Raw genomic sequence first — 24,626 nt, 5'->3', positions numbered from 1 at the left:
ATGCAGAAAAAGCAATTGACAGAACTCAACACCCATTTATTATAAAAAGAACTCTCCAGAAAGTAGGCATAGAGGAAACCTACCTCAACATAATAAAGGCCATATACGACAAACCCACAGCAAACATCATTCTCAGTGTTGAAAAACTGAAAGGATTTCCTCTAAAATCAGGAACAAGACAAGGATGTCCACTCTTGCAACTATTATTCAACATAGTTTTTGAAGTCCTAGTTATGGCAAACGAGAAGAAAAAGAAAAGAAATCTAAAGAAGATCCAAAGAAGTAAAACTTCTTCTTTTCTTTGCAGATGACATGGTACTATACATAGAAAATTCTAAAGATGCCATCAAAAATTACTAGAGTTAATCAATGAATTTGGTAAAGTTGAAGGATACAAAATTAATGCAAAGAAGTCGATTGCATTCCTATACACTAACAGTGAAATATCGGAAAGAGAAATTAAGGAAACAATTCCATTTCCATTGCAAAAGAAAGAATAAAATACCTAGGAATAAACCCACCTAAGGAGGTAAAATATCTGTACTCAGAAAACTATAAGACACTGATGAGAGAAATCAAAGATGACAGAAACAGATGGAGAGATATACCATGTTCTTGGACTGGAAGAATCAATATTGTGAAAATGACTACATTACCCAAAGCAATCTGCAGATTCAATGAAATACTTATCAAATTACTAATGACATTTTTCACAGAAGTAGAACAAAAAGTTCTACAACATGTATGGAAACACAAAAGACCCTGAATAGCCAAAGCAATCTTGAGAAAGAAAAACGGAGCTGGAGGAATCAGGTTCCCTGACTTCAGACTATACTACAAAGCTACAGTAATCAAGAGAGTATGGTACTGACACAAAGACAGAAATATAAATCAATGGAACAGGATAGAAAGCCCAGAGATAAACCCATGCACCGATGGTCACCTAATCTATGACAAAGGAGGCAAGAATATACAATGAAGAAAAGTCAGTCTCTTCAATAAGCGGTGCTGGGAAGACTGGACAGCTACATGTAAAAGAATTAAATTAGAACATTCCCTAACACCATATACAAAAATAAACTCAAAATGGATTAAAGACCTAAATGTAAGACTGGACACTATAAAACTTTTAGAGGAAAACATAGGAAGAACACTCTTTGACATAAATCACAGCAAGTTCTTTTTTGACCCACCACCTAGAGTAATGAAAATAAAAACAAAAATAAACAAATGGCATCTATTAAACTTAAAAGCTTTTGCACAGCAAAGAAAAGCAAAAATGAGATGAAAAGACAACCCTCAGAATGGGAGAAAATATTTGCAAATGAAGCAACTGACAAAGGATTAATCTCCAAAATATACAAACAGCTCCTGCAGCTCAATAATCAAAAAAACAAACAACAATAAAAAAATGGGTGGAAGACCTAAACAGACATTTCTCCAATGAAGACATACAGATGGCCAAAGGTACATGAAAAGATGATGAACATCACTAATTATTAGAGAAATGCAGATCAAAACTACAATGAGGTATCACTTCACACCAGTCAGAATGGCCATCATCAAAAAATCTACAAACAATAAGCACTGGAGAGGGTGTGGAGAAAAGGGAACCCTCTTGCACTGTTGGTGGGAATGTAAATTTATACAGCCATTATGGAGAACAGTATGGAGGTTCCTTAAAAAACTCAAAATAGAACTACTATATGACCCAGCAATCCCACTACTGGGCATATACCCTGAGAAAACCATAATTCAAAAAGAGACATGTACCACAATGTTCATTGCTGCAATATTTACAATAGCCAGGACATGGAACCAACTTAAATGTCCATCGACAGATGAATGGATAAAGAAGATGTGGCCCATATATACAATGGAATATTAGCCACAAAATGGATCAAAATTGAGTTATTTGTAGTGAGGTGGATGGACCTCGAGTCTGTCATACAGAATGAAGTAAGTCAGGAAGATAAAAACAAATGTCGTATATTAACGCATGTATGTGGAATCTAGAAAAATGGTACAGATGAACCTATTTGCAGGGCAGATATAGGGAATGGATGTGTGGACATGGGGGGAGGGGAGGATGAATTGGGAGATTGGGATTGACGTATGTGCACTGCCATATGTAAAACATATAGCTAGTGGGGACCTGCTGTATAGCCCAGGGAGCTCAGCTCGGTGCTCTGTTGTGACCTAGATGGATGGGATGGGGTGGGGTTGGGAGGGAGTCCCAGGAGGGTGGGGATATATGTATACATATAGCTGCTTCACTTCATTGTACAACAGAAACTAACACAACATTGTAAAGCAACTATACCCCAATTAAAAAGAGAAGAAAAAAACAAATAAATAAACAGAAACAGACTCACAGATACAGAAAACAAACTAGTGGTTACCAGAGGGGAGAGGGATGGGTGGAGGGGCAAAATAGGTCAGGGGCTTTAAGAGGTGCAAACTACTAGGTATAAAATAAATAAGTTACAAGGATGTAATATACAGAGCAAGGAATATAGTCAATGTTATAATAACTCTGTATGGAGTATAGCCTATAAAAACATCAAATTACTATGTTATATACCCAAAACTAAGATAATATGTCAACTATACATCAACTTGTTAAAACGATACCAAATTTATATGATAAAATGTTCCAATTTTATTCAGGGAAATTCATTTTTATATTTTTAATTATGGTAGAGAATGGTAGAAATGACAAAGTCCCCAGATCAGAAGAAGCTGTTCTCTGCTGATTGTCACTCTAGGATAAAAACTGAAAAGTTCAAGTGTAAAAGCAACATGATCAAAGGAAAAGGGAAGAAAACTTCATGGAGTATTTGGAAAGAACATTGACAAACCTATTTATGTTGGTATGAGACAATCTTAGGGTAGGCAAAGAACATCTGAGGACATTACGCTTGATTCAGAAGGAATCCTTGTTACAGGGAAGAAAAATGTGTAATGTCTTTAAGCTGATTTCTAAATTCCAACTGCATTCTCACATATTAATTTTATTATTATAAACACAGTGAGAGTTAGGGCATGATATTCAATGTAATAGAGATGAAGAACCATGACTAAGAAACACCAACTGCCCCACATCACCCAGCTGATAAAGTGAAACTGAGACTGGACCTATGGTTTTTCCAGAGCTCTGCTCTTCTTCCACTAGTTCACGTCCTGTTAATTCTCAGGGCATAATGAATGCAGTATTTTATGAAATCTATTCTGGAAGTATCATACAGGGAGGATTAAATAGAAGCAAACTGAGAATCAGGAGACTCCTGAGATACAGACTGCAAATGCCACGATGCCAAAGACTACATGTGAGATTGAAGGAGGTTGGAATGAGCCATCAAAAGAAGAAAATACAGGACTTAATCAACAACATGAGTAGATTGAAGAAGGCAAAGGATTAGAAGACACCACTAAAATTTCCAACCAATCTGGTACAAATAATACCAACTGCATAGGGAAGATAATTTACAGATATGAGAGAAGGGAGTTAATGAATTTGATTCTGGCATATACCATGTTATTTCAGAAAACAGCAAAATATACATGGTGAAATGCCATATAACAATTGAAAATACAGGTTTATAGCTCAATTCAAATGTTAGAACTGGAAATTTAGATTTGAAAGGAATTGACACCAGAGTAGATGGATTTTATATTTCAACTTATTAAAATTTTTTAAAGATGAATGGGTCACATCAGAAAAATAAATGATAAATAATAAAGGGTTTTCCCTGATAACATTCATCAAGAAAGTTCTCATAATATATTTATCAATTCAAATTTTACAATCATTGTCAATTTCTCATTTCTTCTGGTCTCAGTTCAATTCAGCATGGTCTCAATGCTTCTATCTACAGAGGTAAATTAATCTCCTGAGATTTAATCAACAAACCTTTTTTTTTCCCCAAGAAGATATGTTCTTTGGTTGTCTTCCCACTGTGTTTAAGCTAAATCCTTTTTGATACGCATTGGAGAGAAATTTCAAAGTGATACCTTTGACAATTCTCATCGGGGTTTTAATTAAGGCCCTGCACAAAATGCCACCTGATATGTATGTTGTAAAGGCTCAGCATGTGTCAGAAAGAAGTTAGAGGTCAAAAAACGAAACAGGTGTTTAATATTCTGGGAGCTTTAGAAGTTACAACTTCAGGTCTAAGGATAGCAACTAGAGAGCCTTGACAAAAGATATACAGTTGAACCTTCGAACTGCATAGGGTTGAGCTGTCCACTTATGTGCAAATTTTTTCAATAAATATACTGGAAAACTTTTTGGAGACTTGTGACAATTTAAAAAAACTCACAGATGAACTGCATAGCCTAGAAATATCAAAAAATAAGAAAAAGATATGTCATGAATGCATAAAATATACATAGGTACTAGTCTATTTCATTATTTACTATCAAAATATACAAAAATCTATTATAAAAAATTACAATTTATCAAAACTTACACACACACAGACCACATATGGCACCATTCATAGTCCAAAGAAATGTAAACAAATGTAAAAATCCAGTATTAAATAACTGCATAAATTAACTGTAGTGCTTATTGTAATACTATAATTTCATAGCAACCTCTTGTTGCTATTGTGGTGAGCTCGTGTTGTATCAGCTTAAAATGCCATGTGATGCTAATCATCTGTGTGTGAGCAGTTTCTCTCTCCAGTAAATTGCACACCACAGTAAAAAGTGATCTCTCACAGTTCCTGTGTATTTTTTATCGTGTTTAGTGCAATACCATCAACTCTGAATAACACCATGGGGCCCATACAAAATGCCACTAGTGATGCTGGAAGTGCTCCCAAGAAGCAGAGAAAGTCATGACTTTATAAGGAAAAGTTGAATTGCTTGATGTGTAGAGTAGATTAAGGTCTGCAGCTGCGACTGCCCACCATTTCAAGATAAATGGATTCAGCATAGGGACCATTGTAAAAAAGGAAAAGGAAATTCATGAAGCTGTCACTGCAGCTCCACCAGCAGGTGTGAAAACCTTGCACTTTTTGCAAAATACCTTTTTATCTCATATTGAAAATGCAGCTTTTATATGGGTTCAGGGTGGCTATAAGAAAGGCATACCTATAGGCTTTAATTTGTTTCAAGAAAAAACAAAGTCATTATATGATAATTTAAAACAAAAGGAAGGTGAAAGATCTAAAGCTGGAGAATTTAATGCCAGCACAGTTTGATAATCTTAGAAAGAGGTTTGGCTTTTTAAAAATGCCAATATAATAGGAGAAGCAGCTTCTGCTGACCAAGAGGCAACAGACAAGTTCCCAGACACCATTAAGAAAATCATTGAGGAGAATGGTTATCTGCCTGAACAGGTTTTTTATGCAGACAAAAGTGCCCTATTCTGGAAAAAAAATTCCATGCAGGACATTTATTAGTAAGGAAGAGAAGTGAGTACCAGGGTTTAAGGCAGGGAGGGACAGGCTAACTACTTTTTATGCAAATACAATTGGGTTTATAATCAGGACTGCTCTTATCTATAAAGCTGCTAACACCTGAGCCTTGAAGGGAAAAGATGAACACCAGCTGCCAGGCTTTTAGTTGTACAACAAGGTCTGAACAATGAGAACACTTTTTCTGGACTGGTTCCATAGATGCTTTGTCCCTGAAGTTAGAAAGTATCTTGTCAGGAAGGGACTGTCTTTTAAAGTTATGTTGCTATTGGACAATGCCCCTGGCCACCCAGAACCCCATAAGTTCAACACCAAAGGCATCAAAGTGATCTACTTCCCCCAAAACACAACATCTCTAATTCAGCCTCTAGATCAGGGGGTCATAAGGACCTTTAAGGCTCATTACATATGGTACTCTATGGAAAGGACTATCAACACAATGGAAGAGAACCCTGACAGAACATCATGAAAGTCTGGAAGGATTACATCATTGAAGATGTCATGGTTATTTTAGAAAAAGCCGTGAAAGCCATTAAGCCTGAAACTGTAAATTCCTGTTGGAGAAAGCTGTGTCCAGGTGTGTTACATGACCTCACAGGACTTATGATAGAGCCAATCAAGGAAATCATAAAAGAGATTGTGGACATGACCAAAAAAGGTGGGGGGTGAGGGAAGGGTTTCAAGATATGGATCTTGGAGAGACTCAAGAGCTGATAGACACCACAACCAGAGGAATTAACAGAAGACTACTTGATGAAGATGAGTGCTTTCAAACCAGATGATGAGGAAGAGATGTAGCAGAAGCAGTGCCAGAAAACAAATTGACATTAGATAATCTGGTAGAAGGGTTCCAATTATGCAAGACTGCATTTGACTTCTTTTACAACATGGACCATTCTATGATATGGGCACCAAAACTAAAGCAAATAGTGGAAGGTTTGGTACCATGTTAAAACATTTCTAGAGAAATGAAAAGGCAAAAAAGACAGAAATTACAATGTATTTCCATAAAATTACAATGAGTGTGCCTGCCTCTCCTGTCTCCCCTTCTACCTCCTCCACCTCTTCTGCCTCTGCCACGGTGACACAGCAAGATCAACCCCTTCTCTTCCTCCTCCTCCTCAGCCTACTCAAGGTGAAGACTATGAGGATGAAGATCTTTATGATGATACACTTCCACTTAATGAATAATGAATAATCACTATGCTGTACTGTTAATAAACGTATCTGTTGTGTTTGTCTGCATGTGAAAATATAATAACTGTACAGCAAGAACTGTATGAGACGTTTTTGTGTCACAATCATTATCACCTAAGTATTCACTGTGTAGAACATCATGTGCAAGACTTGTATATAAGTGGAAAGCCTATCCTTATATAGGCATAAGGTGAGTGATATTTAATATGATTAGTAATGTGTTAGTTTTCTTGCTATTTTATAACTTGTTTTCAAAGTATTACATTACTGTACAGTACGTCTCTCATAATTGGAGAAACAGTATCAGCCTATCATCCCAATGATGTTTTTAAATGTAACAATGTTTCCAATACTCTATCATGAATATGACTGTATACTGTATTTCATAAAAATTTTAAAACGATTCATTCATTAGTGTATAGGCTAGGCTACCATAAATTAATTATATTGATTACACTAGGCTACCATAAAGCAATCACATTGCTGCTCCTTTATTATCAATGCATGAAGCGTTATACCTGTAAATAAATGAATTTTTCACTTTTCATTTTTGATGTCTAGTGTAATACATATAACATCTACTGTGTTTTGTATCATATAAGACAATATTGATGTAGATACTGCCAAGACAGACAATTCATCTTGTAAATAGATGATGTAGACTTACAGTATAGATAAATACAATATGGCACTGTAAATGTGTTTTCTCTCATGATTTTCTTAATAACATTTTCTTTTCTCTAGCTTACTCCACTGTAAGAATACAGAATGTAATACATATGCAAAATATGTATTAACTGTTTATGTTATCAGTAAGGCTTCCAGTCAGTTTTCAGGGAGTCAAAAGTTATATGCAGATTTTCAACTGCATGGGGGGGTCAGTGCCCCTAACCCCCACATTGTTCAATGGGTCACCTGTATTTAAAAAATTAATTTATTTAGGGGGAAGTATAATGTTAAAACAAAAGTAGAGCAACCCAGTGAAAATAATTTTGATTTTAAAACAAAAAAAAAGTTAAGGAGAGGTAGGAAAGGTAGCTACCAATCTAAAACAAAATATTCTGGAAGCACTATCACCTGTTTTTATTTTCAGGATAGAAGTGACAAAGCATGAAGAGGTAGAAAAATGAAGAGTGAAGCAAAGTAATAAAAAATGGACAAATTAGGTAGAAAACAAAAGAAGTTAATCAAGAATTCTCTTCAATCACAAAGACTATAGTGTTTATAAGCAAATTTATGGCCCCTTCCTTCTTCTAAATCAGCATCCTTACAAAAGGGATGAACGTGTTCCTCATGATCAGGATGACAATATAATTTAATGCCCATATTGGGGTATTTCTACCTAGGACAAATGCTAAACCAGATAAGCTACCAACACCACTGGTATAATACGGAGCATCCCAGGCAAACCAAAATGACTGTGTAGTCGATTATGAGAATGAACACAATTCCTCACCCCCCTCTGTATCCCCATTTTTTGCAAAGACTTTACAGCTCCTCATATCAAGAGGTGGACTCTATTCCCCACCTCTCAACTCTGGTCTGACCCGATGATTTGTTTTGGCCAGTATCGTGCAGCAGACTGAAGTGCCAGTCCTGAGCCTTGACCTCAAGACACTTTGAGAATCACTTCTTTCGCTCTTGAACTCCTGTCATCCCCATTAAAACAAATCCTGTTAAAGGATTAAACACCATCAGGAGAGCTAAGACAACCCCCCACCCTGAACCAATATCCAGTTAACATCCCCAGAAGCTGAACAGCCTAACTAACCTGCAGCTGACCATGAGAACCCAGCCAAAATCAGAACCACCCAACTGAGCTCAGCCTAATTGCCTCTAAAATCATAAGCAACATGAGCCACTGTTTTGGAGTGGTTTGTTACACAGAAATAACTAACCAAAATGACTCACTCCCAGTGTGCCTACCACTTCAGAAATGCAGCAATGAAGTTTCCTACTATAGTGACCCAACCCAATCCATCTATACCTGGGGCAGGGTTAAGAAACCCAAGGCTCCTCAACCAAAGCCCTGGAAGATATTAAGCTGATGCTTCTTTTTTTTTAAGTCTCTTACTTATAGTAACCAAGAATGCTCCATCCATAAATAATATTGGCTATCTTCAATGCTTACTTCTAGGAAATTAATATCTATGTATCTTAAATGTAACACTAATATCAACTTGCCTTTAAAATAGCATATTATTGTTTCAACACCATTAACAAAAAAAGAACTATGAAGCATAGGCAGAGCAGATATCATTACGCTCATTTTACACGAGGAAATCAAATCACAGAGTAAATGACTTTCACAAGTAGCAAGTGACCAAGCTACAATACTTATAACTACACCTACAAACTTTCAATACTCCTTCTCCTTAGAGCTCTTATGCTAAAATCTTGGGTCAGTATTGGCATATCATTTTTCAAGTATTCTGAGGCACTATTTCCTTTCTTATAAAAGTAGGGCTAACATGACTTAGCTCAGGATTGAGAAACAAATAAAATAATGTATGAAAAAGCACATAGCACAATGTCTAACACAAATGTTTAGGCCCCTTTCCCCCACTCACCATGATAAAGCTCTTTTCCAGGCTTGATAACAACCCTCATAGCACTGAGCATCACTTGAAATGATAAACGTTCACATAGTTAGTATAGGCAAATTTTATTTTTATGGTAGAAGCATTTATTTCAGTTATAGAAAAATAACACTATTTCAAAGTCAAGGTAACTAAGAAGTATATTTTTTCCTTATATACCCATACTCAAATGTCACATATGGTTTCAAGACATTCTTAAATTAACAAGGACCAAATGCAGAATCAAGGTAGTACCTGTCAATAGAAGAGATATACTAAGGCTACATATCAGCCCTGGAGATGGGAAAATACAAAGTGATCTCGTGCAGTGATTCTCAACTTTAGTGTGCATTAGAATCACCTGGATTGTGGAAGAAGTACCTTCAGGGGACTGAAGGCAAATCACCAAATTAAGCAAGCCCTTGGTCTCAGAATAAATACCAAAGGGACTAAAGATACATACTTTGTTGCACAGGGAGGGGCAAAGACAAAATACATCATGATATATGAAATTAGCCATTTACACACTCTATGACTTCTAAGCCTCAGATTCAGGAATAATAATAGATACTACTCTCAGTTTTCTACAGATTAGGTCAGGTAGTGTGCAGTAAGTGATTCCCTAATTCAAAACACACAGCTACTATCATTATTTCATCACCATCATCATTACTATTGGATACAAGGACATTCTCCCCCCACCCCCACTCCCCGTTCCAAATAGCTATTATCTATTTTAAAAATCAAATTACCACTTACTGAGTTCAAGCTCATTGACTACTGGTACCATGTTTAAATTGGTAACATTTTTACTAGTTTCAACCACTTACATTAAGATTTCAGTACATGGTTGAAATGAAAATTTGTCTCAATTGAGACAATGGAGTCAAAGAAGAAAGGGTAACTAACTAAAGCTTAAAAAGTGTGTGTGGTATCTAAAGCTAGACGAATGAACTGCTTCTCAAAGTGACCCACTTTGGACAATCTCTGATGTTCCCTACATTGTTTTCTGACTCTCACGTTATTTACAGATGGAAACGTATGAATAAAATACCTATAAGCTTCATTACTTTCTATATTCAATATACTACACAGTAATGTTTCATAGTTAAAGTTTTGGGCCATTTAAGTAACTCCCACATAAATATCTGAGGTTTTAATATTCTGAAACTGAAACAAAGCTGAAGAGGTGCTCAGTCAGGCTAGGACAGGGTTTCTCAACCTCAGCAATGTTGATATTTGGGTTGGATCATTCTTTTTTGTGGGGGGCTGTCCTGTGCATTGCAGGATGTAGGAATCCCTGGTCTCTCCCTACTACATGCCAGTAGCAACATGCCCCACTGCCCAGTTTTGACAACGAAAAATGTCTCCAGACACCGCCAAATGTCTCTTGGGAGCCAAAGTCACCCCCAGTTGAGAACTATTGAGCTAGAATTTTACAGACATAATTGTAAACTCTGAGTGCACAGATTAGACAAGACTCTATGTAATTTTATTAATTTAAAGAGTATAGAACGATAGTTTTTGCTATACTGTTTATGCAAGGGCACATAGTTTTTATATAATATACTACTTAAGCATATAATTACCCACAAATAACTATCTTTTTCCTATTGAAAACACTAATATTAAACAGGAAAAATACAGCTAATCCTGCAACCATTTTTATATTATCTAAGCCTATGGTTTACAAACGATTGATAAATGGAGACCTAGATAAATCACTGCAAGTGTCCTTCCTTCTGCATTCGTAGTCTCTCTTTCTCTACTTGTAAGCGCTCCTTTTCAATCTGCAGCTTCTCTGATTCAAATTTTAAAAACTGCAGCCTATCTTTTTCCAGTTGCAAGCGTTCTCTCTCAAGTTTTAACTTCTCTGTTTCTATATCCTGTGGTTGATATATGGACTTTTCTCCTTGACCAAGTTCATTTTCCAAAGATGGTTTCTCTGAGGTGACTATCTGTAACCTCAACTTCTCTCTTTCAATCTGCAGCCGCTCCTTCTCCAGCTGAAGCCGCTCATGCTCCATGTCTAATTGTCGCAGCCTCTCTTTCTCAATCTGTAGGCGTTCCTTCTCTACCTGCAGTCTTTCAGCCTCAATATCGAGCCGTCGTTTTTCCAATTCTAGTTTCTGTTTCTCTATGTTTACAAGCAAATGGGGCTCATCATATGCAGACCTAGATGGTGTTGAATTCAGAGTAAAAAACTCATCAATGTGGGGGAAATCAGGAAGCTCACTTTCCCTCCTGGAATCTGGTATGACTGATGACAACATTTCTTCTTCCTCTTCAATCTCAAACTAAAAGAGAAAAGTAGTTCTCAGTATTTATTTATACTTCATGGTTGTTAATTTGTCTAAGAATTTCTTAAAAGCTTTCTGTATTGTTTGAGCACACAAAACCACTTACTTTGAATTTTGAAAAATATTTACTATTACCTGACATCAATATATATAATTAAGAGAAGTATACTTAGGTGAGAAGAAAGAGATTGATGATATTAAGATGGAAAAAAATGGAATGATTTTGTTATATACTATTTTTAAGTTAGCTTGAAAATCTGGGAATTTCTTAACTGTTCCTGGTCTATAATAAACTTTCATATCAGAAATGGAGAAATAAAAAGAGGGTTCACACAAGCTAATACTTACTTCAGGACTCTGGGGATCTCTTTCTTCCTCTTCCACTTTGACTTCAGTTAAGGATCCACCTGCATCCCTGAAATCTGCCACATTTTGCCAATCAAAATTTGTATCATTTCGGAATCCAATCTTTTCATCTATCTCTTCAGTGAGAGAGTCATCTAAATCAGATGTGGGAAGGGGAAACCCCGAACCAACTAGCTTAATGTTCGCCTTCATCCTCTTTCTCTTCATAAGTGCTCGCCAGTCAAGGTACCTCCTTTTCACTTCTGTCCCTGTTCTCTGTTCTCCTTCTCCTACAGCATTCACACACTGTGCAATCTCCTCCCAAGCCATTCGCTTCATCACATTTATTGTTGTATTGAGCTGCTTGGAAAAAATGACTTCTTTCCTTTTTGTAATTTCTTTCAAAAGGGTCTGAGTTTCTTGTACACTGAAATTGCTTTTCCTTTTCCTTTTCAACTGCTTCATTTTCTAACTTAAATGCAGTTTTTACAGTAAGAGAAGATGTAAAAAGAATTTTGAGGAATGCTACGAAGTACAAAAATCAAGGACAATTCCTTTTTAGTACTTTGTTTAAATCAGAGTTTTCCATTCATCCAGTAGCACAGGCAGGATGGATGATTCCTAAAGAGAAAAAAGTAAAAATCAATCAACCTGCAACTTCTGCAATGTACTTCAACCCAATAAGCTATATAATTAAAAAAACAAAAACAAAAGACCTCTAAATATGGCTCAAAACTGACTATATTTGTGTCGCTGCCAGCATTACCACAGTCCAAGATACCATTTTCTCTCACCTAGGCTGCTGTAATGGTTCCTAACGAATTGCCAGTATTCACTCTTGACTTGATCCCTACTTCTACTCTACTCTCCCAAATTCATCCTTTCTACTCTAACTACAAAGGCCTTCTTCCAGTCGCCCATTCTTGTCAATCCCTTTCCCTGTTCAGGGCTTCTGCACACACTGTTCCCTCTGCCTAGGAAATGGATTGTTCCCTGCCTAGCCTACTTAATTCCTTCTCATCTTTCAGCTTGCAGATTAGACATCTGCTCCTCAGTGAAGCCTTTGCTGACAAGTCAAATTACTCGTTGTCTTCATCTAAATGTTACACTTGTGCTAACATACAACTAAGAATGTCTCTTTCCCATTTCATTAGAAGTTTCATGAGGACAGCAACATTTCTACTCACCATCATGTCCTCAGAGTCTAGCAGAGATCCTGGCATATGGTAGGCATACCATAAACTTTTTGAATCAATAAATGAGTCAACCTGCCAAAATGACCATTAGTTTGGGATGTCAAAAAGGAAAAAAAATTTAGACTCTGAAAGAGGGTGTACCTGAAACTTGTTAGAAAGGTAAGCTTTTCAGGCCCCACCCCAGACCATTTGAATAAGGAACTCTGGGGGCAAGATCCAGCAATGTGTGTTTCAATAAGCCTTCCAGATGATTCTAATACATGCTAAAGTTTGAAAACCATGGGGCTGACTCACACCAGTGAAACAAATGCTTCACACACCTGATTCTCTTACAGACTTTGATTTCGAGTCTTATAAATCATGCATCTGTTTGGTGGAATCTAAAGCACATCCAAATCCTCAATACAATAGCTGGGAAATGTAGTTTTTCTGCTATCTAGCCTTTGCATTATGGGAAGGCACACTAGCAAACTAGAAAAGATGTTGAATGGGTCTTTTCCTTGGAAAAGAGAATTTAAAAGTATGTAATGGGGACAAGGGCTCAGAAAGAGTAAGGGATATATAAACAAACCATGGTTTATGACTTCTAATTCACATACTGATCACTGCTACAGAGCCAATTTTTTTTCCCTTGCTTACAAAATGAGAGGGTGCGATGAGGCAGTTAAGGTCCACATTTCCTGCCAATACAAAGAAAAAAATACCAAATATCCATTAAGTTTCATGTCCTGTCATTTAATCCCCACCACAGCACTGAATGTAAGATACCATCATTTGCATTTGTATTTATACGACAAGATTCAGACAAGTTGAATAATTTGCACATTACATGGCTAGTTAAATGACCAAACTTGGATATAAATTCAGGCTCCCTTAGGCCACATCTCCTTCCACTTTATTAGCAGCTTGTGATAGCTAAATCTTAGAAATGTGTTGCTAAGTTTTGAGATGCCTTTTAGTAGAAAATTTTCAAAAAGAACAGATCCTTATCTATGTGGAAGGTTTGGATAAAGTTCTGTATATAGGCAGAAAAACTCTCCAAAGTTTCAACCAGTTATGTTTCACTCTACCATGGTTTCTTCTCTTAAAAACTAATATCTGCCAGTTTAAAATTTTTATTAGAGTGAAAAATTTTTCCCTGGTAATTAAAAATATAAATAGTATTTTCTACTGAAGCAAAAATACAGCAATTGAGTAAGGCTAACTAAATTTAATCAGAAAATGCACAAATCTTTTCTATCACTGTTTGAGCCTCTTCTCTCTAGGACTTAAAAGTGGATGCAAATCCCTTATTTCTAAACTCTAATAAAAAGGTATTTTTTTTTAAGATTTCACTAAACTTTTATGCATTTTTTCCTTCTCAAGTTTCCAGTAATCTTTTTCAACTGCCTTTGTATGTAATAACATCACCAAAAACATACCCACCACATCTTTTTGTTTCTAACCTCTGATGTAGAATAACCATCTCCTGAACTGCTACTTGCTGCTGAAATGGAGACTAGAGAGAACTAAAAGTTCAAAAGAGTAGAAAATAAACTCTCAAGAAATCACTGTCAATTTCATACACCCACAAAAAGGGCAAAGCATGCAAAAACAAAAAAAGATTGCAAACTATGCCTAAAGCAGACTTCCAAAATTTCTTGAGACATTTAATAATAAAATTGAAATCCACTAAATGAGAATGTATAATCAGTGGCAGCACTTTGGATCTTGCCCTAGGCAAATCCTGCCTTTATAGTCAAATATAAGCCTCCTGTCACTACAATATAAGCAAACATATTCATACAAAAACCATAATTCAAAAAGAGACACGTACCACAATCTTCATTACAGCACTAGTTACAATAACCAGGACATGGAAGCAACGTTAAGTGTCCATCAACAGATAAATAGATAAAGAAGATGTGGCACATATATACAATAGAATATTACTCAGCCATAAAAAGAAACGAAATTGAGTTATTTGTAGTGAGATGGATGGACCTAGAGTCCGTCATACAGAGTGAAGTAAGTCAGAAAGAGAAAAACAAATACCGTATGCTAACACATATCTGTGGAATCTAAAAAAAAAAAAAAAATAGTACTGATGAACCTAGTGGCAGGGCAGGAATAAAGACGCAGACATAGAGAATGGACTTGAGGACATGGGGCAGGAGGGGGAAGCTGGAGCGAAGTGAGAGTAGCATCGACATATATACACTACTGAATGTAAAATAGCTAGTGGGAAGCAGTAGCATAGCACAGGGAGATCAGCTCAGTGCTCTGTGATGACCTAGAGGGGTGGGATAGGGAGGATGGGAAGGAGGCTCAAGAGGGAGGGGATATGGGGATATATGTATGCATATGGCTGATTCACTTTGTTGTACAACAGAAACTAACACAGTATTATGAAGCAATTATACTCCAATAAAGATCTATTAAAAAATATATCATCAAAAGAGGTAGTGTAGTGTAATGGTTATGAGCACACGTTCTGCAGTCAGACTGCCTGGGTTAGAATCCTGACTCTGCCACTTCCTAGCTGTGTGGCCTTATTTAAATTCCCTATGTGCAATTCCACCTGTAAAATAATATTATTACTTCATAGAGATACTGTAAGGATTAAAGGTTTTAGTAAAATATGGAATAGTTCCTGGAACACAGTTAGCAAATTAGGTTCACTATTATTGCACGTAAGGCAAACCTTTAAATAATTTTGACATAGGAAACAGAAAGGCCACAATAATATTGGTATTGTTCCAGTTCATAGGTCAAGTGGTAGGTCTGTGGGTCTTTATCATTATGCTTTATAATATTAGTGGTATATTGGAGCCTGCTGATGTGAGCTGGCAAAGGTCATTGTGCACATCTCTTCCCAACTCCACATTCAGTAATGTCATATTGGGAACTAGAAACTGGCCAAGATGGCAGTATTTACAACATAGAAATTGATAAATGTTACAAACTAGAACATTTTTCTTTTGAGTGGTCAGGGAGTTACTTTACTAGCACAGTTAAAGCTACATGATTTTTGCATATTTCAAATATTACCTAATAAAAATTAAGAAAAGGGAATGTTTTAACATCTGATCCCCACAACAGTTTAGTGAACATTCTACAAGACTTGTAATTTTAGAGGATCACATTTAATTAGCACTGACCTAACATTCCTTATGTAATTCAAGGTATCAATTGGGCTGGGCAAGTATTCTGCTTTTCTCTAGAGGCAACTGAAGAATACTCATGAAATACTATATTTATAAGCAACACAAAAAAGGAACTGAAGCAAATTGATTTACACATTATTAAACCAGCCCAAATACACTTCTCTTTAGTACCTATGTTGCGGTTGCAGCATATTTCAAGGAATTACTGCAGTCAAACTTGGCTTTCCCCTTCCTCTACCATTTGCTCCACCCCTATGAGGATCTGGAAGATGGTAGCCCACCTGCTCCAAAGGCAGTATCCTGAACACATAACACTATGCCTAACAAACAGGAGGAGGTAAAAATACAACTTAAAATAAGACGGTGATTGAGGGATGCGAAAGAGAGCAGAAAATGAAATGGAAAGTAACTCAAGTAAGGTCAGCTAGCAAAACTGAAACTGCTATGGGCAAAGTGTATGTTTAAAAGCAAAAGGCAGCTCAAGTCAATATAGGCAAGAAGCAGTTTATGAGATTTAAGTGAAGACTTCAGATAAACTACCTACCCTATAACTATGCCAAACAACATAACAGTTAACAAGTTATACAAAATTCTGAAAGGAAATTTTAAATAAATAGGCTATGTTACTACTTAGGCAGTATGAACCAATGATGAGCAGGTTAGATGTCCTTAAAAATAGAACAGATTGCTAAAGTTACATCAAATTCCATATCAAATTACTTAGGATGCATTAAGGATGACTTTTTGTTTCCAAAAGATACAGAATGTTTCAGACCATTTAAATAGCTTCTTGAACCATTTAAAAAGCACTGTCATATTTAAAAGGTAGAAGCATCGTAAAAATATAAATATTCATCAATAAGGGATTGGATGAATAAACTATACTACAGCTACATAATGGAATATGATGCCCAATTAGAGTATGAATATGGCTTAGCACAACATCTTACTATGTTAATGCAAGCCAACAAAACCAGAAAAGGAATGTGTACATATGTCTATGTGTGTGTACATACTCACACAAGCTCAGTTTTCAACTTAGGAACATTTATAGAAGAACATGCTATGCTCTCCAACAGGTTCACTCACTCTGTCCACCACCAACCACCAGTTCTAGGGATCATGTATACAGTCGTTTGTCTCAGTCATATAGCTGTTTGTTTGCCTAGAGCACATCTGTTTCATTTTACCTTGAAGTGATTAACATTATATTAAAAATATACTTATGAGAGATTTTTATTACAGAAAAATACATTTTTTTAAAGTTCCATAAACCCAATACCCATAAATCTCTGTTGACTTTAAAAAAAAAACAGTAAAATACATAGATATGGTTAGAGAACCTAAATAAAGGAACAAAATTAAGTGAAAATCTCTCTCCACCAACCAGTGTAACTGATATTAATAATTTCTTGAGATGTTTTCCAGAAAATCATATATGAATATAAAAGTACATAAGTATTTATGAACACATTATATATTACACATATTACATGAATGCATATTAATTCCATTCATTAATTTAAAAAGCAGTGACTGTTGAAGATGTTGAGATGTAAAATTATTAAAAAATGAAAGGAAAATTGAAAACAGAAAAATGAGATGTATATGAATGATTCTAAAGGACAAATGAAGAGACAAAGAGGGAATCATGAATGTAAAAACTTACCACCCTCTACAATGAAAAATAATCAACAAAAAATGAAGAAAAATTATGAAATTGAAAAAATTCTAAAGATGTTGTCTCTCAAACCTTATGTATTTGAATCATCTGGAGCGCTTATTAAAATGAGATTCTGGGGCTTCCCTGGTGGCGCAATGGTTGAGAGTCCGCCTGCCGATGCAGGGGACACAGGTTCGTGCCCCGGTCCCAGAAGATCCCACGTACCGCGGAGCGGCTGGGCCCGTGAGCCATGGCCGCTGAGCCTGCACGTCCGGAGCCTGTGCTCCGCAACGGGAGAGGCCACAACAGTGAGAGGCCCGCGTACCGCAAAAAAAAAAAAAAAAGAGATTCTGATTCAGTAGGTCTGGAGTGGGACCAGTGATTCTACATTTCTGACAGATTCCCAAATGATGTTGATGTTGCTGGTCCTTGGACTACACCAATACAAATAGGGATCCACACATGTAATTTAAAATCTTCTAGTAGCCTCAGAAAAGCAAAAATGAAACGAAACCAAAAAAAAAAATGTAGAATTAATTTTAACATATTTAACCCCATAAATTCAATATATTATCTTTCCAATATATGGTCAATGTAAAAATGATTAATGAGGGAGTTTCCATTCTTGTTTTGCTACTAAGTCTTTGAATCCAGTGTATATTTTACAGTTAGAGCACATCTCACTTTTTACTAAACACATTCTAAGAACTCAATAGCATATACTAGTACAGATCTACAGCACATCAAAATCACCTAGGGAGCTTTTAAAAAATTCTTATAACCAGTCCCTATCTCTAAGCAATTAAAACAATCTTAAAATACTGCTAGGCATTGGGAGTTTAAAAAGTGCTCTAGCAGATATTAAGCATTCTCAACACATAAACACACACAGAGTTAACTATTTGAGATAATGGATGTGTTAATTATCTCTATCTTGGTAATCATTCCATAATGTATTAGGTATATCGATCATCATGCTGTATACTTTAAACATATACAATTATATTTACCAATTATTCTTCAATAAAGTTAAAAATCTTCTCCAGGTGATTCTCATTTGCAGCCAGTATTGAGAAGCACCCCGCTAGAGAATCAGTGTTAAAAGTCTACTTGCTCAAATGTGTACAGAGAGGCAAGATGGAGTAAAAATGTTGTAGCTGCTAAGAAATTTCCCTTCAGAGATCATTAAGGCTTCATCTGCCACAAGACTTACAACACAGACAAAGCTGGACTCTTTTCGGAAAAATATGCCCAGGAGAAAGCCATGTCAGGTGGAAGAGGAATATGTCTAATTGTAAGAACCAATTCACACTCCTATGTGTTGGGAATAAATCAAAGGAATACAAGCTAAGTCAATTTAGACTTAAGTAGAAATGGACTGCTCTCTTTAGAGAACCAAACTTTCTTGTAAGTCTTTAGACAGCTAGCCATATCTTTATTAGAATTAGGATTGAACTAGGAATATACATTGGAAACATCCATTACGATTGAGTGATTAAGACACAATGCTTCATTCAACAAATATGTGTTGAGTGCTTAAAACCTTTCAAAGGCTTTGTACACATTTCAGAGGTAAATTTACTCTCCCTAGTCTTACTCTCTCTCTCCCTATTACAAACCCTGAGTCCTACCTATATATCTTCATATCTACCTTTGCCAATTTTATCACCTCCAATACTAACCCCAAACATACTTTCCCAACCCACCCTCTCCAATACACGTCAGTATGGGCACACACAGTATGTCATTCTGAAATTCCTCTAAATTCTGGATCAGTGCTGTTCCATACAAATATAATGAGAGTCACATATATAAGTTTAAATCCTCTAGTAGCCACATTAAAAAAAAGTAAAGAGAAACAGGTAAAAATTAATTATGATACGTTATTTAAACTAATATACCAAAATATTATTACTTCAATATTTAAACAATATAAAAAGCAATCGAGACATTTTACATTCTTTTTTTCTACTAAGTCTTCAAAATCCAGTGAGTATTTTGGACTAGCCACACTTCAAGTGCTCAATAGCAATCTATGCCTATCGGCTACTGTATTGGACAGCCCAGTTCTAGCTTTCATGACCCCTACCTTAGGACTATCATACATGTATTCCTTTGGCACATGCTCCCAATTCTCATGGTCTCAGCTCTTTTATCTGGCCAGTGACTATTCATCCTCAGCACCTTCACTGTTCCCATTAATCTAAATCTAATGTCCCTGCTACATGCTTCCACTATCAGGCTATATTATAATCACTTACTTTACATTAGGAGCAATAAGGGATCAAAGATGAATATATTATTTCTATCAAATAATTTATAATTAAGTAAAACATACACATAAAATTTACATGAAAAAAATTTAATGGAGACTGTAAATGTCAAGTTTGAATACGGACTACGTAGGCTTATATATTAATTCCACCACTTAGAAGCTCTGTGATCTTAAGCAAATTACTTAACCTTTTAAACTTATTTCCTAAATTATCAATGGGAAAAATAATAGAATAATCCTCACGATGTTTTGAGAATTAAATGAGATAATCCAGTCAAGAAGCTTAAGCCCTTAACAAATACCAGCTATTATCCATTTCCTAGTATAGTCTGGACATAGTAAGTGAATATTTCTTTACTCGATGAATAATGTGAATGTAAGAAAAGTGCAACAAGAGAAGTTATTAACAGAATACCCTGGGTGTTCAGAAGGAGAAATCTTTGGTGGGATCAAGGGAGGTTGTGAGAAGGAATTAGCACTTGATTTGGGTCTTAAAAAACAAATAGAATAATGAGGGACAGTAATAAATGGCAGAAGTATCAGGAATCAAAGCTGGATAGCTAGGTTGGGGCCAAATGTCAGCAAATCTTTAATGTTGGCTTGTAAGAACTTATTCTTTGTTCAAAAACTTACTATAAGAGGCAAATATATCTGTGAAAATTCACATATTTTTGAAATTCAAGCAATATACCTTTTATATGGAGGCAATGTTACTGTAATAATATACAAACTATAACGTGCAAAATACAAGTGCATAATAATAAACAATGATTGCAGTTGTCAAGAGAATCCTAATTTAGGCACAAATCCATAATGAGATTTTGCTGCTCTTAGAACCTGAGATCAATTTTGTAATGATAAAAATAACAATCCTTTTAAAACTATGCTTGAGTCAATACACTCTTAAAATTTTGGCAGCAGTTGCTGTTATGTGCATATCCTGTTTCCACCCCCCAACAATTTTGTAACTCCATATCTCTATCCTACAAAAGTGGTATCCCTTTGTCCCTGACTGTTCTATGCTAAACTGATGAACTATTTCATTGACAAAATGCACTTTATTTTTTAATTTTTTTAAATGTTTGGCCGGGAGGCACGGCTTGCGGAGTTCCCTGACCAGGGAATCTTGGGTCACAGCAGTAAAACCGCGGAACCCTAACCACTAGACTACCAGGGAACTCTCAACAAAATGCACTTTAACACACATTTTTTTACCTCACTGAAATTGACATCAAAATGTATCTTAGGTTTCCAGTCAGTCATGGCTTAAGTGTGTGAAAATCTTTGACATCTGATTAGTGTTAAGACAGTACCCAAATCAAAGCAAACTTGAGTTGAAATTTGGTAGCTATGCTTGCATGAACAGAAACTAAGCTATGTTTCCAGGAATTTCTTTTTTCTCTCTTCTCCTTTACATTTTGGTACTCATGTAACAGCTTAGATTTTCATCATCCATTACCCAATAATTTACTCAAATATTTATCAAACTCCTACTATGTGCCAGGCACATATTCTTGGTGCTAGGGCTAAACACCTCACAAAATATGAAAAGATGCCATTTTAGATGTCAAACACTATCCCTTTCATATTGGTTTTCTTCCCTATCTTTACAAAAGGGAATTTAGTAGTTGCAACCTCTAAAAAATTCATAGTTCTTCCATGCCCAATCACAGAGAACAGCCATTTTCCTGAAATCCCATTTCACAATAATTCTTTCCTGGTTGGAAATAGGTATAAGTAGTTCACTTAGGTAATCCTTGTGAAGATGGTGTACCACCAATGGCATATTATACCTGGGCAATTTTTTTCAAGGACTAATACTTAAGAATGAAGTTCCTAAATATTGCACGATAAGACAGAAGTAAGAGGTCTGAGTTAAATCAGGCAGTAAATTCTGGGTCCAACATTTTTTTTAGGTAAACTCATTAGGCTGTTCAAGAAGAAAAACATCACAAAGTCTACAAACTTCCCCCAACCCCCACCCCAATCCTCTTGGAAGTGTGCTCCCCACCTCCCCCCAACCCCGCACCCTACCGTTGCCACCATATTCTTAAAGGAAATTCACTTTCCTGCCGAATAGGACGCTCTTCTCTATAAGTTGTGGTAGGTAAATGATTAAAGTTTACTTAAGTGTCGCCGGTTATCATATTAATAAAGTATCTCTCACTCCCCACCTCTTCCTTTGGAGCAGCCCCTTGGGAGAATCCAGGAAGGCTGAATTCCTGGGAGGCCAGCCAGGAGTAGGGGGCGCGCCCATGACTCGGCCACAGGGCAACGGCTGCACCTGGTAGGATGTGGGGCAACCTGGAAGAGTCCCCGCTCCTCAAATTAAACTAGAGTCGCGACTGGGCGGCCGAAAAACTTTCGCAGCCTTGTTTCAGCGGCTTGAGCCCTCCCTACCCTCCCAGGTCAGGCGGCAGCTGCGACTGGTATTTCTCCTGAACGTCGTAGTCTGCTACGCCGCAGGGCCAGGTCCAGAGCCGGCAGCGGGGGGGCAGCTACCTGACGCTGCCACGCTAGCACCCACCGGCCGCGGAGCCTCCACTTCCCTAGTAGCCTCCTCCGCGACGCAACGGCTCACCTACGACGCTGGCGGAACCTCCCCACGCTCGCCGAACCTCCCCACGCTCGCCGAACGTCCCCAAGCTCGCCGAACCTCCCCACGCTCGCCTCTGGGGTGTGTGAGGGTAGGGTGGCAAAAAAGACGCTTCATTAATTCCCCGCCCACTGACTTCGCCCACCTCCTACCGCTAAACCATTGGCTGGCGTGGCTGCCGCTCGTTTAACGAGGTTCGTCCATTGGCCCGGAGGATACTGCCATTCTAGCAGAGGGCCCGCCCTAGGTCTTCCTCACAGAGGAAATCGAGTCCCAAACCGTTCCGGGTTAGTGCCCTGGAATTCCGCCCCTTGTGACTCATGGCCTCCCGTTCAAGCTCAGTCTTTGGCGCGCGGCTCTGTCAATCAAGACCTCTAGGAAAGGATTGGCCCCTAGCGATCAGCCCGCTGGCTGTTCCGCCAGATTGGGACACAGGTCGTTCCGTCCCCAAACTCTACTCCTATCCTGACCCTTACCTGTTAAAAGGGCAAAGAGGAAGTGGGATCCTTCCGTTGCCCCAGCTGGTCCCTAGTCCAGCATCACCTTCTGCTCAGACAACTGTGACCTAGTTTGGCCTCAAAATCATTCCTCTGAGGCTGCCCCTGCCAAAGCTCACTGGTGATTTCCTTACGGCTAAATCTAGGCATCACTTCTCTGTCCTTATCTTACCTCCTCAAAAAATATTTGACTTGTTGACCTTTCTTCATTTGATTTCCCTAATGCTTCTCCTGGTTTTCCTCACTCTCAGTCCTCTTCTCTATCCCCTTTGCAGTTGCCTCTTTCGCTGCCATCTCAAGTTACGGTGTTACTAATGGGTCTTTCTATTGCCTTTGTTCTGGTCTGTCAGTTATCCTGCCAGTACGACTGTAGTCCATTGTTCACACTGTAGCCAAGACAGGCTGCTTAAAGTTCTTTAGTGGAACCGCACTCATCTTATGATAAAGTATAAACTCTTTACAAGAGTTTCTTCTGTTTTTCTCTCAGGCATATCTTTCATCAACATTCCTCCTCTTTCGTTTTCCTTCTTCCTTACCCCAATTACTTTGCTTCTGTTAGTTCCTAGATTTGACAGTGGCCTTGGGACTTAGTTTGCATTGCATTGTTTCCACCTGGAATGATTTCTTCCTGCCTATTCCCTGCTATGCCCAGGAAGCCTTCCTTTCTCTCCATTCACACTATCTCCACTTCCAAGTTGTCCCTCTAATGTAGGTTTGCCAGATAAAAGAGAGGATACTCAACTAAGTTCGAAGTTCAGATAAATAACAAATAATTTTTAGTATAACTATGCCCCATTCAATATTTGACATCCTGTATTTTCATTTGCTAAATCTGGCAAACTACTCCAGCATGCTCCCATCATAGTACCTTTCCTCTGATGGCTCTTATCACACATTCCGTGCGGGCAGGTGTTTCTTGTTCACTGCTGAAATTTCTTTGCCTAGCACAGTGCCTCAAATATAATAGTCACTCAAAAGAGATTTGGTAAATAAATAATGGAATATTCTGGGTGAATCGTGAATACTTGCTCAATATTCCTGGAGGAACTCTCTTCCATAAAATAGAAGTATTTATGAAATAATGCTCTTTGAAATGTAACAATTAGTTTAGTCTTTCATATTTTTACCTATGACTTTGTGAAAGAAGCATGTCTATAACTTGGCCTAAGTAGAACAAAAGATTTTTTTTGCTTTTGGAAAAATATAAGAACTTGTTTTTTATATTTTGGGGTTTCGTTTATAGTGGATGTTTTTTGGGTGAGTGTAGTGAGAAGGCAAGAGAACTATCCATCCTTATTATGACCAGACTCTTTCTCTCTGACCCTTTCAGAGTCTGTCTACTACTTGAATCTATTTATTTACTTCAGTAACAGGGTTAAGGCCTAGTAAGTCAGTAAGTATTAGGA

The 24,626-nt window shown here is 37.2% G+C and overlaps 1 protein-coding gene across 4 annotated transcripts; it reads right to left on the bottom strand.

Annotated features, from left to right (window-relative positions):
* Positions 1-9,025: 9,025 nt before the first annotated feature.
* MSANTD4 (Myb/SANT DNA binding domain containing 4 with coiled-coils) lies at positions 9,026-22,823 on the bottom strand. Of its 4 annotated transcripts, none has more exons than XM_081239056.1 (4): positions 22,709-22,823; positions 22,302-22,431; positions 11,851-12,468; positions 9,026-11,499 (listed from the first exon to the last, which is right to left on the bottom strand). In XM_081239056.1, the coding sequence occupies exons 3-4, from the start codon at positions 12,310-12,312 to the stop codon at positions 10,924-10,926; spliced, it is 1,038 nt and encodes a 345-aa protein (XP_081095182.1). In that variant the 5' UTR covers positions 12,313-12,468; positions 22,302-22,431; positions 22,709-22,823; the 3' UTR covers positions 9,026-10,923. The 4 variants fall into 4 exon arrangements, with proteins under 4 accessions (XP_081095182.1, XP_081095181.1, XP_081095180.1 ...); XM_081239055.1 differs by lacking the exon at positions 22,302-22,431 and adding an exon at positions 13,035-13,115; XM_081239054.1 differs by lacking the exon at positions 22,302-22,431.
* Between the last annotated feature and the right edge of the window lie 1,803 nt (positions 22,824-24,626).

The sequence above is a fragment of the Mesoplodon bidens genome, assembly GCF_964165515.1.
Source record: "Mesoplodon bidens genome assembly, chromosome: 7".
NCBI lineage: Eukaryota > Metazoa > Chordata > Mammalia > Artiodactyla > Ziphiidae > Mesoplodon > Mesoplodon bidens.
Note: the sequence above shows the minus strand (reverse complement) of the source record. Positions and strands in the feature narration are given on the sequence as shown.

Coding starts and splice junctions, on each gene's coding strand:
- MSANTD4 (XM_081239056.1), bottom strand. CDS start 12,312: ATGAAGCAGTTGAAAAGGAAAAGGAAAAGCAATTTCAGTGTACAAGAA. Junction 11,500..11,850: donor GAGATCCCCAGAGTCCTGAA/GTAAGTATTAGC, acceptor TTTCTCTTTTAG/TTTGAGATTGAAGAGGAAGA.